Raw genomic sequence first — 12,980 nt, forward strand, 5'->3', positions numbered from 1 at the left:
GGCTATGGTACCTCACCACTCCCCGTGCTGAGTCAGCAATGGCAAATAGGCTGCACTGGGTCTTGCTGTCTTGGGGATGCAGGGGCACGGTTTCCCATATAGGCTGGTCTTACTGCCAGTTATGAAATAATAAAACTGCAGGGACTCAGTCATTCCAGTACCTTAACCCCAGCTCCTCACCACCTTCTCAGGCCTGACCCAGCTTCTCAGTTGCTTCCTGGTGAAAAGCATGGGGTAGTTAGCAGGGTTCAGCTAACTGGACAGAGACTAAGGCTTCAGCTCCCCAGCCCAGTCACCTCTGTGATAATTTGTCAACAGGACCAACGTCATGGAAACACTGGTTTCCACATACCTCTGATGTGTCTATCAGGGAGGTCCTTGGGGTAAACTGAGAAGGAAGCCTACCCTGACTGCGGGCAACTCCATCCCACACTGAATAGAAAGGAAGAAGGGAGAGGGCTGAATGTCAGCATTCACTTCGCTCCTGATTCCGGCTGCAGAAGCCACGTGACCAGCCACCTCGCTGTCTCTGAAATAATCCATCTTCAAGTTCTTCTTGATAGATAATCACTTGCAGCAACAGAAAACCAATACGTTCTGCAAGGCAGAAATCACAGCCCCAATCTACAGATGAGGGGCCACACTGGGACACAGGGAACGTGAGTGGTGGTAAGGTTTGCTAAGTAGCAGCGGTGTGGGACTCCACGGCTGGTCCTTCCCTTCTCAGCCCATTCTCCCACTGTGATGGCAAAGCAGGGGAGAGACAGGGGAGAAGGCAGGGGTGCCAGGCTCATTCCCCATGGGAGAAGCTGCCCTTCTTGGGTTCTTGGGAAATTTTTTTATCACTCCTTCCAACCCGGGGTGCTGCTGGCCTGCCTAGGAGGTTATCACCACACTTGATGGGCAGGATGCAGTCCCAAACCTTGGCTAACTTCAGGTCCAGCCTGAAGCTCTCTGTGGAGACTTGGAACAAAATGGAGGGGCCGAGCTGCAGTGCTCAGCAGACCCCTTTGGGTTTGTTAAGTGATATGACTTAAGGGGTAAGATTTGGATGTTTGAAATCTCCCAGAATTGGGAAACAGATTTTACACTGAAGTGTTTTTGGTGGCTTTCTAGCCTGTGCTGCCCCTGCCTCCTCTGAAGGCCTTGATGGGGAAAACCTATAGAGGCCCTTTGTGAGCTGTGAGCTCCAAACAAGTCAAATATACAATACCCGCTGAACAGAGCAAACGCCAAAACCACCTCATGAGTCTGTCACCTCTCTTCTCTCCCTTCTTCACCGCACATCCTACAGCACACTGCTTTCGACTCGGGAGAACTGGCTTCGGCATGAGAGCTCACTCACCCTGAGAAAAGATTAACTTTGCCAATCTTCTATCCTTTATAGTGCCAGCCTTCCTCAGACTACAAAGTAGACATTTTGGTGATTAATAATTGGGTCAATGAGGAAAGTGTTTTAAAATAAAAACCAGTGTTCTAGGCAGACAGATTTTTGGTCCTTGCAAATATTCTAGACCCTTGCTGTTTTTTTTTTTTTAACTCTGTCATGAACTCCATCTCCATAAAGTACACAGAGTCCTTCAACTCAAGAGTGAGACCGAGTCCCTCATGCACTCACATAACACTGCAATGCTCCAAGTGCTAAGGCTTTCTAAGCATTCGTCCCTGTGGCTAAACATGCAGCAATAAGCCTCAGGGCACCAATGACAACCTTGTTCCATGTGAACTAGTGTGCGATTATCCAAACTACTCATACAAACAGTAGGGCTGGGAAACCCCAACCAATGCTGTGTTCCTGGAAGTCTCTGAAAGCCAACCAAAATCAAAACCACGGCACTGCAGTTGGTAAATGAAAACTCAGCAGTGAGCTCACGATTCTCACACAGTGTCAAGTGCTGGGCACGGGATTCTAGCTGCAATATCTAAAAAGATTTCATGGGCTTTAAAATATATTTTAATTTTTAAGGTAGGTGTACACATATTGGGGGCATGTAGACACCCAAAGAGGCCAGAGAGGGTCTCAGAGGAGTGGTCCTTAAGTTAAGGAGGCTGTGGATGGTGGACCGGTTGCTGAGGTCCAACTCAGGTTCTCTGCAGGAGCAGTGCGTGCTCTCCACCACCGAGACATCTCTACAGCCCTGAAAGGTTCTTTTTAAATTTACATAGACCAAACTCTTCTGATGGGTTTGCCTTTTGTTTCCTTTCATGGTGCTGGGGACTCAAATGTGGGGCTTCCTGTACGCTAGGCAAACACACTGCCAACTGATAGAACCACAGCCCTTGTATTGGGAAGTAGAAAATATGGCAGTCATCCTGGGGACATTCACATCACCTTCTGTGGCAGATTCTTTTTTCCCTGAAGCAATTTTGAGGCAGGGTCTTGCTATATAGTGCAGGCTGGTCTTGAACCCACACTGGTCCTCCTGCCTCCATCTTGTGTGTGGTTGCAGGCATGAGCCACCACGTCCAGCTATCCAGCAGATTCTTCAGAAACTGGTTTTCCATGCGTTTCCTTTGATGTGGACACTGGCACAGCCTCCAGAGGGAAAAATTCATGGGTAGGCCTCAGGGCACACCAGCTCCCAGGAAGCCAGAAGAGGGACCGGCTGGTGGTCTGGTGGACTCCTGTGGTGTTACCAGCCCTGTCCCAGGAGTTCAGACCTCACCATCAAATACCTCCGCTAGGCAAACCCAGCCCCACCCATAGCTAAGGGATTTTCAGAACATGCTGCATTGGAAGGCGGTGAGAGCCTTGTCCCTGTTTCTCACCTGCTGGAGGAGGGCAGGTAGGAAGGAGGTACAGGCGACACAGGCAGCCTCAGCTAAGGTTGGGATGGGTCCTTCAGGTTGCAGGACAGAGTGGGAGGTGGTTAAGTTCCCTGCTTTACCAAACAAGCTGGGGCAGGATTGAAGGCCTGGGGATTGGGGGAAGATGGTCTTGGGAGAAAAGGATGAACTTGCACTTGGAAGAGGCTTAGTTGAGCCATCCAGTGCATGGGGGTGGGGACGGGAGGGCAGCAACCAGTGGTCAGCCAAGGCCACTTTAATAAGAAATAAGAATAAAACTGGTAGAGGCTTAGATGTGGGTCTTAGGCGAGTGTCTCACCCAGGGAGAAGGAATGACGGCCAAAAGAAGAAAGGGGTCCTCTTGAAGAACACATGTCATCTAGAGGGAGCTGCCAATGGTGAGCAGAAAGGGGCCTGGGAGACCTGCATACCCGGGCACTGAGGGCCCGCCAGGTCACAGGTGCCATGATTTTGCTACATCAAGCCAAGGAATCAATAGCTGAAGCTTCTGTTGGTCACCTAGTCTCTGTCACAACTCCTTGATTCTGTCATCCTAGCACAGAGAGCCAAAAACAACACAGACGTGAGGGTGTGGCTGTTTCCGGGAAATCGATATGTAAAAGACCAGTGGACCACACCTTGTTGACCCTTGGCTGGGACCTGCAGGACACGAGGGCAAAGGCCCCTTAATGGAGGCAGTGTGGTCAGCTAGGGACGGCAGTAGGGATGGAAAGGGGACAGAGCCACCTGAGGAGGGGATCCCAACTAGGTACCCGATTTCACTGCTGTGGTCAGAGCGTCCTGCTCGCCCTGGCCCACAGAGTTCCTCCTTAGATGACGCAGAGCTAAGAATCTAAACGAAGACGTCAGGGTGGACAACAATCTTTGAGGTCATCAAGTCAGCTTCTGTGGGCTAAAGCTGACGAAAGAAAGTGTAACACAGAGGTGTGCAGGCACCAGCAGATTCCGAAGGCCTTAAAACAGTGTCCCACGTATGGACTGAGGAACCTCAGGCAAGTTACTTAACCTCTCTACACCTTAAAACAGGGCTGATACACTGTCTCGGGATTGCCATAAACAGGACTCACCGGATCCTCATGACTTGCTACGTGTGTGTTAAATAACAATACTGTGTCTAAGGTCTTGCTCCAGGAGGGTGAAAAGTATTCAGCTCTGTGGGAAAGAGCTTACCTACCATCCCTCACTGTGCTAAATCATGTGTCTACCCGGGCCACTCAACACAGAGAGGGCCCGGTTTTATGTTTATACATCCTGTGTTCGGCACTGTGGGGCTGTGTGACTGAGTCTAGCCACGGCCAGCGTGTGTTGAATCATACATGACGCAGGATGTCAAGACCAGTACTACAGTTTCTTTACACCTGACAGAGAAACAAAGTTCCCAAGGTCGCCCTCTGCACTTGGCTGTGGCTGCAATCCACATCTATCTACAAAAGCACTTTATAATTGGGCCTACTTCCTTGATGAGGGACGGGTGCTGGCTTGGAATGGTCACCCAGGGAGGCCAAGGCTTGGGTGGCCTCCTGGAGTCTGAAGTTCAATGTCACCCTCCACAGCGGAAGAGGCACCTGTCTATAACGTTAGTAGACAGGAGTTTGGAGGAGTAGAAATTTAAGTCCATCCTGTGGCAAAGCAAGTCTGAAGTTGCTATGGGTTTCTTGAGACTGCTCACCACTCTCAAAAAATAAACAAAAGTCTACTCTACACCGAAGGGATCCCCGCCACTCACTCGGTGGCTCCCTCAGTCATCCCTGCACGCTTCCCAAGCATAAACAAACTCACCACTGCTTTGCATCTAGTTCCATAGTTAAATTATCCTACGCCCCCAAGACAGACATGCCCTTGCCCTTCACAGCCCACAGGCCTTAGACTACAAGCCCTGGACAAGCAGGCTCACTTATCCTAAGCCTTTACTACCATGAGGAAACAGGCCGAGAGCCCAGAACCCTCCAAGCTGGTCCTGGGTCAGGTCAGCAGCTCTCACTGTTCCCTCTTACTTGGAATGCTCATTGTCACTGGTCACTCCTCCTCACCTCAACTCCCCAGGGAGGGGACTCTGGGCCAGCTGCTGGGTGAGCAAGGCAGAGTGGCTTCCACACCTCTCCTGGAGAGCAAACACCAGGCTTCCCATTTGCTCAGCCTCCCTGGCTCACACACACTGCAGACTTTGTCACTATAGAAACACTGTGGCGACCTGGGCCTGCGATGACCCTGACATGGCCAAGGCCATAAGTTAATGTTCCTTAGCTCATTGAAAGCTCAGGAAGGCTAGTCAGTCTTTGGAAAGTACCTGCCTGGAGCTTGGCTCTGCCAAGGCCTTAGCTCTGGATTCTGGAACTCGTGTTGCTGGAAACACGGCTCAGAGGTAACCTGGGTTTGCTGACAGCTGAGGAAATCAGCCACAAAGTAAGGAGGTGACAGAGTTAGAGGAAATGACCATGTCCCCTCCCAGGCTCTGGCTCTCAATCCCGCATGGTTTGCATTTTTCTTCACGCTGGAATCTCAGAGAGCACAGTGTACAGCGGCAGGAACCAACTTCCCATACTGATGTGAGGGACAACACAGAAGGGGGAGTCAGAAAGCCTGGGTTCTTCCCTGAAGGGTGGCATGACCCAAGCAGGCTCAGGCCTGCGGTTCAGGAGTTGTCAGACCTGGACAGTGCCCCCCTCCACAGTGGCTTCTCCTTTATCCCCAGGCACGTTAGTTGGTCAGAAAGGACAACTAGCTTTTGTTTCGGGCAATAAATAACCCAGGCTGGCCTTGATCCTCCGGCATTGGGATCCTGAGAGCCAGTATTACTGACAAAAGCTACCCTGCTTGACTGGACCACCTGCTTTTTAAGAGCAGATCCCCAGGGCATGTTAGCTGCACTGGCATGTGACAGCCCTAGCTCTAGAGCACACTTAACATTCAGTAAATATTAGCATTCAGAAAGGTAAGTACAGCCAAGGCATTTGCAAGGGCCGAGACACAGGCCAAAGAGCTCAAGAGAAAAGTTGCGGATTCACCTGCCAGGGTCACACAGCATTCCAACCCAGGACATGGGTCCTCCATCATATGGCTCCTTCCCTTGTCCAGGGTCACACAGCATTCCAACCCAGGACATGGGTCCTCCATCATAGGACTCCTTCCCCCATACACGTTGTTCTGCATGGGACGCAGTGATCATTACATGCAGAGCTAACTCAGGTGTTCTAAAGGCCAAGACCTGTGCTATTTTTAAACAGTACAGTTTAAACAGTGCCTCTGGCTGGCACTCACGCCTGAGCCCCTCTGGGTAGCCCTCTGGCTGGCACTCACACCTGAGCCCCTCTGGGCAGCCCCTCCGGCTGGCACTCACGCCTGAGCCCCAATCTGCAGCCCTCTGGCTGGCACTCACACCTGAGCCCCTCTGGGCAGCCCTCTGGCTGGCACTCACGCCTGAGCCCCTCTGGGCAGCCCTCGGCTGGCACTCACGCCTGAGCCCCTCTGGGCAGCCCGTCCGGCTGGCACTCACGCCTGAGCCCCTCTGGGCAGCCCCTCTGGCTGGCATTCATGCCTGAGCCCCTCTGGGCAGCCCCTCCGGCTGGCACTCACGCCTGAGCCCCAATCTGCAGCCCTCTGGCTGGCACTCACACCTGAGCCCCTCTGGGCAGCCCTCTGACTGGCATTCATGCCTGAGCCCCTCTGGGCAGCCCCTCCGGCTGGCACTCACGCCTGAGCCCCTCTGGGCAGCCCCTCCGGCTGGCACTCACGCCTGAGCCCCAATCTGCAGCCCACCGGCTGGCACTCACGCCTGAGCCCCTCTGGGCAGCCCCTCCGGCTGGCACTCACGCCTGAGCCCCAATCTGCAGCCCACCGGCTGGCACTCACGCCTGAGCCCCTCTGGGCAGCCCCTCCGGCTGGCACTCACACCTGAGCCCTTCTGGGCAGCCCTCGGCTGGCACTCACGCCTGAGCCCCAATCTGCAGCCCTCTGGCTGGCACTCACACCTGAGCCCCTCTGGGCGGCCCTCGGCTGGCACTCACACCTGAGCCCCTCTGGGCAGCCCTCGGCTGGCACTCACGCCTGAGCCCCTCTGGGTAGCCCTCTGGCTGGCATTCATGCCTGAGCCCCTCTGGGCAGCCCTCTGGCTGGCACTCACACCTGAGCCCCTCTGGGTAGCCCTCTGGCTGGCATTCATGCCTGAGCCCCTCTGGGCAGCCCTCTGGCTGGCACTCACACCTGAGCCCCTCTGGGTAGCCCTCTGGCTGGCATTCACGCCTGAGCCCCTCTGGGTAGCCCTCTGGCTGGCATTCATGCCTGAGCCCCTCTGGGCAGCCCCTCTGGCTGGCACTCACGCCTGAGCCCCTCTGGGCAGCCCTCTGGCTGGCACTCACGCCTGAGCCCCTCTGGGCAGCCCTCTGGCTGGCACTCACGCCTGAGCCCCTCTGGGCAGCCCCTCTGGCTGGCACTCACACCTGAGCCCCTCTGGGCAGCCCTCTGGCTGGCACTCACACCTGAGCCCCTCTGGGCAGCCCTCTGGCTGGCACTCACGCCTGAGCCCCTCTGGGCAGCCCCTCTGGCTGGCACTCACGCCTGAGCCCCAATCTGCAGCCCACCGGCTGGCACTCACACCTGAGCCCCTCTGGGCAGCCCTCTGGCTGGCACTCACGCCTGAGCCCCTCTGGGCAGCCCTCTGGCTGGCACTCACGCCTGAGCCCCTCTGGGCAGCCCTCTGGCTGGCACTCACGCCTGAGCCCCTCTGGGCAGCCCCTCCGGCTGGCACTCACGCCTGAGCCCCTCTGGGCAGCCCTCTGGCTGGCATTCACGCCTGAGCCCCGTGCTGCACGCCATTCAGCAGTTTCCAAGGTTCTCTGAAGCCAGCTGTGGCCTTGGATGATGATTTTAAAATAAAATATGTTTTAAAGCCTTAAAATACATTTCCAAAAATCTGCTCTCTTTGTCTATTAACACCTTGCCCATGTGGGGCTCAGCAGTGTGTACAGTTAAACTGCAGTTCAGAAACCCCAGAGCTGCACAGAGATCCTTTCACAAGGGCCGGGCAGGATTCTGGGAGCCCTGCAAACACAAGGGAGCCTAGGAAGTGGTAACAAAGTTGGAGGATGAAACAGAAAAAACAAAACATCAGACCATCAGAAGAGGGCTACAGAATCACAGGGAACAACTGGCCTGCTATGCTCCAGACAACTGTTACAGTCAGGATGGTCCTACTATGTGTAAGACAAGGATAAGGCTAACGGGCAGAAAGGAAGGGGCCATGTATGGATGGCAAAAACCCAGGTTCCTCTCCAGTCCCAAGCCCGGGCCACAGCCAAGGTGCCTCTCAGTGGCTGGGCCAGTCTTCAATCTCCCTGACCCTGAAGTCTCCCTGTCTGCAAAAGAATTCACACACAGGGCAGTTGTGGGGGGATCAAATACCTTTGATGTCCAGTTTCTGTGTACAGCGGTGGTGACCACTGCTTGGATTCATGGCTACTGAGCTTGCACCCTAAGCTCCGACCACAGAAATGCTCCTCCCACCGCAGTTCCAACTCGGACAGCAAGGCAATTCACCAGATGAGTCGGGGTTATAGCGGAGTGGCGGAAGGCTTCTCTGGCTTGCCTAAGGAGCTGGGTTCCACCCCCGTCCCTCAAGAGTGCAGAGGGAAGAAACCAGACACAGTTTTAGGAGTCCAGGCCTTGAAGTTGTGATTTTTATATATCCTTAACAAACTCAATACTGAAGAGCTTCAACTCACTAGAAAGAGAGGACTTGAGCCCACTATGGCAGCTCTTATGAACCACTTGGGGAACCTGGGCAAGAATTCGCGTGGGACATAGTGGAAACAGACAGAGCTCTCCATAAGTCTAAGGGTCCAGAGTTCACAATCAGAAAAAACAAGGCTCCATAGACTTTCTTACAGAGCTAGGAAAGAATCCACGGAAAGTCTGCATTGATTGGCAGCTCACCTCCTAGGAGATTTTGTAAAACAGTGTATGTAGAGAGCCCATTGGCTACTGGGCTTCAGAAAGCCAATACACCAGGAAGGCAAGGAGCAGCAGAGGGCTGGCCTGGTCAGGCGAGCCAAGAGCTAGCAAGCTTGAGCAGGTGAAAGTCCTCTTGAGGAGCCATAAAAGTGATACACCTGGGGGGGGGGGGGAGGTCTCCATGGCCACAGTGACCTTTCTCAAAACACCTCAGCCTTCCCTCTGCCCCCTCCCCCAATTAAGAACTGCCAAAATCAGGTTGTCAAATAATGGCTATTCAGAAATAGTTTGGTCAAGTATGACTGTCAGGCAGACACATCTTTGAGACTAGCAAATGCTGAAGTGTGTTTGGATAGAGGAGATCTTAGCCAGGTGGTGGCAGTGCACATCTTTAATCCCAGAGGCAGGTGGATCTGTGAGTTCAAGGTCAGCCTGGTCTACAGAGTGAGTTCCAGGACAGCCAGAGCTACGCAGAGGCACCCTGTTTAGAAAAACAAAAATAAAAAAGTAAACAAGCCACCCTAAAGTTTTCCAGGGCTAGGATTAGCAAGGGAGCTCAGGGTGCCCTTTGTGCTCCACACCTCTGGAGTTTCCTGGAGGAAGTGTGGAGGGTAATCCCATTTCCTGCTGCTGTCAGCAGTCTGCCCTCCAGGCCACACGCTGGTTTAGCACAATGCCTGTCATAACCTCTGCGGGGCTTGGGCTCAGACTCCAGAGTCACTAAGAGCCAGGGTGTGAAGTCAAGTGCTAACACAATTCTGCCAGCCTAGAGCTGCCCATCCACTCATGGGCTTTCCAGAAGATGCATGCTCTGACAAGAAATGCCAGGGCAGGATTGCCACTTGTACCCGGAATCATTCATTCATTGATGCAATCAGGAGGCTGCCTCCCCAGACCCCACCACCGTGCCTAAGGCCCCTGTGCACTGCAAGGATCAGACCCAACAGCAGCATGGTTCTGGCTACAGCACTGGGAAGCCAGCAAACTTCTGTGTGCGCCCAGCTGCTTCTTCTCTCATTCCATTAAGCAAGGAAGTTTTCCAACAGACGTCACCTTCTTATTCAGGCCATAGCAAGTCTGAGCCCTCACTGAAGCGTCCAGGAGAGCATGGGCAGCAGAGGTGGTCTCCCTGCCTACCTAGATGCCCACAGAACGTTGGCAAGGGCCTAGCCCTTAAAGGAAACAGAGGCTCTGGTTGCCTACGATTCTGCTAGTTAACTAAGATAGTCGATGGGATAATTTCTTAGGAGGCTTTTATTAGCTAGGAAGGACTCGTGCTGCAAGCCTGCAGAATTCCACCTGCAGTCTCACTATCTCACGCGGAACCAAAGCCAACTGCCCCAACATACGGCAATGGACTACAACTATTTCTCCACTAAGCAGACTTCACGGTTTTGCTAAGATGTCACAAACCCGCAAATAACCCAAACAAGCATATAGCAAGCTTCTAACTCTCGCCAGTTTTTCTCTGAATGTAAGTCTCAGGGCATATTTCCTTTCTGTCCCCGACACCATAGGCCTGGACCAAGGAAATGCCAGAAAAAAACTATCCACTTCTTAGAAAAACAAAAGGAAAACACGATTTCCCGGGCTCCACAAAGTTTCCAATGGGTTCCCACGTGTTTGCTACTAGTTGGGGCTCCGGAGCGCCGCCCAGTCCCGGCCCCACCCACTGCACCCGGCCTGCTCGCCCAGAGCTGGGGACGCGCCTCCGGGTCTGGACCGGTTTTCAGGAAGCTTGCACCGGGAGGCTTGAGAACAGCTTTTTAACTGCTTCTTCCAACTCCTTGGCCAAAGCAGGGGCAGGGTGCGCCTGCTCTGCTAGTGCCGAGTTCATGCACACGTGTGACCACATACTCCCTGGGCCTCTTCCCCTTTTCACATGCCCTAGTAGTTCGGGATTCCAGCCAGGAGCCCGGGATCTAGTCAGGCGCGGGAGGGTGGGAGCGACCCCGGTGGGGTTCCTGTCGTAAGGACAACGCCAAGTTGGCCGCGCCTGGCATTCAGAATACTCACCGGGACCTCTGCAGCTGCTCCAAGGCTCCCTGGCCTGGCTGCTCCAAGGCGCAGTAATTTTGCGAGTTCTGCCTGGAGAAGGCGATGGGCAGGATTCCCTGAGTGAACGAGTTGAGGCGGCCCCGACTGCCGCTCGCACTCCCGGGGGTCCCAGAGCCCAAGAAGCTGGCCAGAGGCACCTGCACGTTGATGAAGGCATCGTCCTCCTCCAATTCCTCCTGTTCGACACCCCCCGGACCGTCGGGCAGCTGCAGTTGAGCACCCGTGACAGCTGGGGCTGAACGGGGAGGCAGCGATTCCCCCGACGGCCGGGGGACCAGGGACGGAGGCAGCGGACAAGGGCTGGAACCGGAGACCGCTGTCCACGGCGCGACCGCGGTGCCCGGTGCAGAGAACGCGTTGCAGCCGGCGGCCAGCAGGCTGATCCTAGCTCTCGCTCCCGGTTTGGTCGCGCCGCCCTCCTCGCCGCCGCCCCATTCGTCGTCCTGCAGCAGCGGCCGTCCATCCAGAGAAATGTTGGTGAGGAAGGACAGGGCAGCCTGGCGGCGCCGCGGGTCCACGCGCGACTTACGGAGAGGCTCGGGTTTAGCGGTGGCCGGAGGCGGCGGTGGCGCCTGCACCCCGCTGGTGGCCGCTGCGTCCGTGCCGCGGCGGCTGCTGCTGTTGCTGTTGCTGCTGCTGCAGGCGGCCGTGCCCGCGGTGGCAGTCGCCGCCGCCATTGTGTCCGTCTGCGGCGTCAGTTCCGCGGTGCCCGAGAAGCGAGTGGCGGGTGCCTAGTGCTAAGCGGCGGCCGCGAGCCTCGGCGACCCGGGCTGGGCAGGGCGCGGGGCGCGGGCGGTGTGCGAGGCGGCGGCCCTGCCCTCCCGCAGGCGGGCCATGCTCGGTCCTGGGCGCTCAGGCGCCGCTGGGACTCACGCGCTCCTGGTTCGCCCTCCACGCCCGGGACCCACGCGCACTGGCCGGCCCTGCGCGCCGCGCGATCGCGTGTTCCCGGGCCCGGCCGGCCGTATTTATAGGTGCGCGCGCCCCGCGCTCGTGCTCCGAAGCGCTCTTTGCAATAACACAGTATCACGTGTGGGGAATGAGACCTGGGAGGAAAACAAAGCCGCAGGCGGAGTCCGCAGCGGCGGGAGGCGACCGTGCAGGAGGAGGAGGAGGTGAAAGAGGAGGAGGAAGGCAGAGCCCGGCGCGTGGCAGGGCAGGGGCTCGCCCGTCCGGTCCTATTCCTGGGGCGCGCGGAAGCCAGGTGCTGGAGGCGAGCACGTCACCTCGGTACGCTCGGGCGGAGAATCGCGGGTGTCCACAGAGCCCAGTGAGCCACAGCCCAGGCTTGTGCTCCCAGAAGAGTTACGGGGAGATCACCTGGAGCCTTTGCACCGCGACCTAGTAACCGAATCTAGCGTTACCCTTGGGCCTGGGCACACGGGACCTTGTTAACAGTTACGTGGGAGGGCACACTTTTCTACGTGGACATTCCCACCGAAAGTGTCGCTAACCACTGGGATGTGCCCCCACTTTCGCAGACCCAGGGGGTGGCTGCCAAGATTAAGGATGAATAAAGGCATCTAGCTGCCCAGGTTTGTGAACACCTTCTATGTGAGCCAGCTGTTTTACTTACACACCCCGGGTGCTCTTAGCAAAAGATAGCAGGATTTTCATTTGGTCCCTGAAAATGTATTGCCTTTTCTTTGAAGATCTGGGTGGGCTAAAATAATCTTGCAGTTATGTTCCTGTCGCCACCTTTAAATGTTTGCCACTGTAATCTCTTTACTCATCTGTAAACGGGGACAGATAGGGCAATTATTCCCATTTATCTCATAAACATCCGTTTGGCTCCTAGCTATATGTCCCAGAAATATGGGTTCCTGCCTAAGGACACTGTGACTCTGGACCCACCCCGCAACAAGTGGTTTTAGGACTTGCAACTGTGGGACTACCCAGGGGCTTCCCAAAACGTCCACCCAGTTTTCTAAGCCAAAACTAAACACAGTGTGGAGCAACTGTCTTCCTGAATTAGGCTCTGTGACACCTAAGAAGCCTTGCTACCCTTCTCTGCGGGAGAAGCAAAGTGTTTAAGGTGAGTGGATTAATTTAATTAGAGGTTTAAATTTAGCCTTGGAGCTAATGGGTAACTCTGCATTGAAATTCCACTCTATTTCAGCAGAGTAAATTAAGTAGCGGAGAGCAAACATACACGACTCGGAGAAGTG

General features: G+C 55.1%; 1 protein-coding gene across 3 annotated transcripts in view; it reads right to left on the bottom strand.

Annotated features, from left to right (window-relative positions):
* Positions 1-11,834, bottom strand: part of Cables1 (Cdk5 and Abl enzyme substrate 1) — a 103,364-nt gene extending 91,530 nt beyond the window's left edge. For all 3 annotated transcript variants that reach the window (XM_041660354.1, XM_041660356.1, XM_041660353.1), the window contains exon 1: positions 10,771-11,834. In XM_041660354.1, coding sequence (XP_041516288.1) covers positions 10,771-11,489 — 719 coding nt within the window. In that variant the 5' untranslated portion in view covers positions 11,490-11,834. The remainder of the gene's footprint in view (positions 1-10,770) is intronic.
* Between the last annotated feature and the right edge of the window lie 1,146 nt (positions 11,835-12,980).

The sequence above is a fragment of the Microtus oregoni genome, unplaced genomic scaffold (assembly GCF_018167655.1).
Source record: "Microtus oregoni isolate MIOR12 unplaced genomic scaffold, Mior012 000011F_ref0000422, whole genome shotgun sequence".
NCBI classification, from domain to species: Eukaryota; Metazoa; Chordata; class Mammalia; order Rodentia; family Cricetidae; genus Microtus; species Microtus oregoni.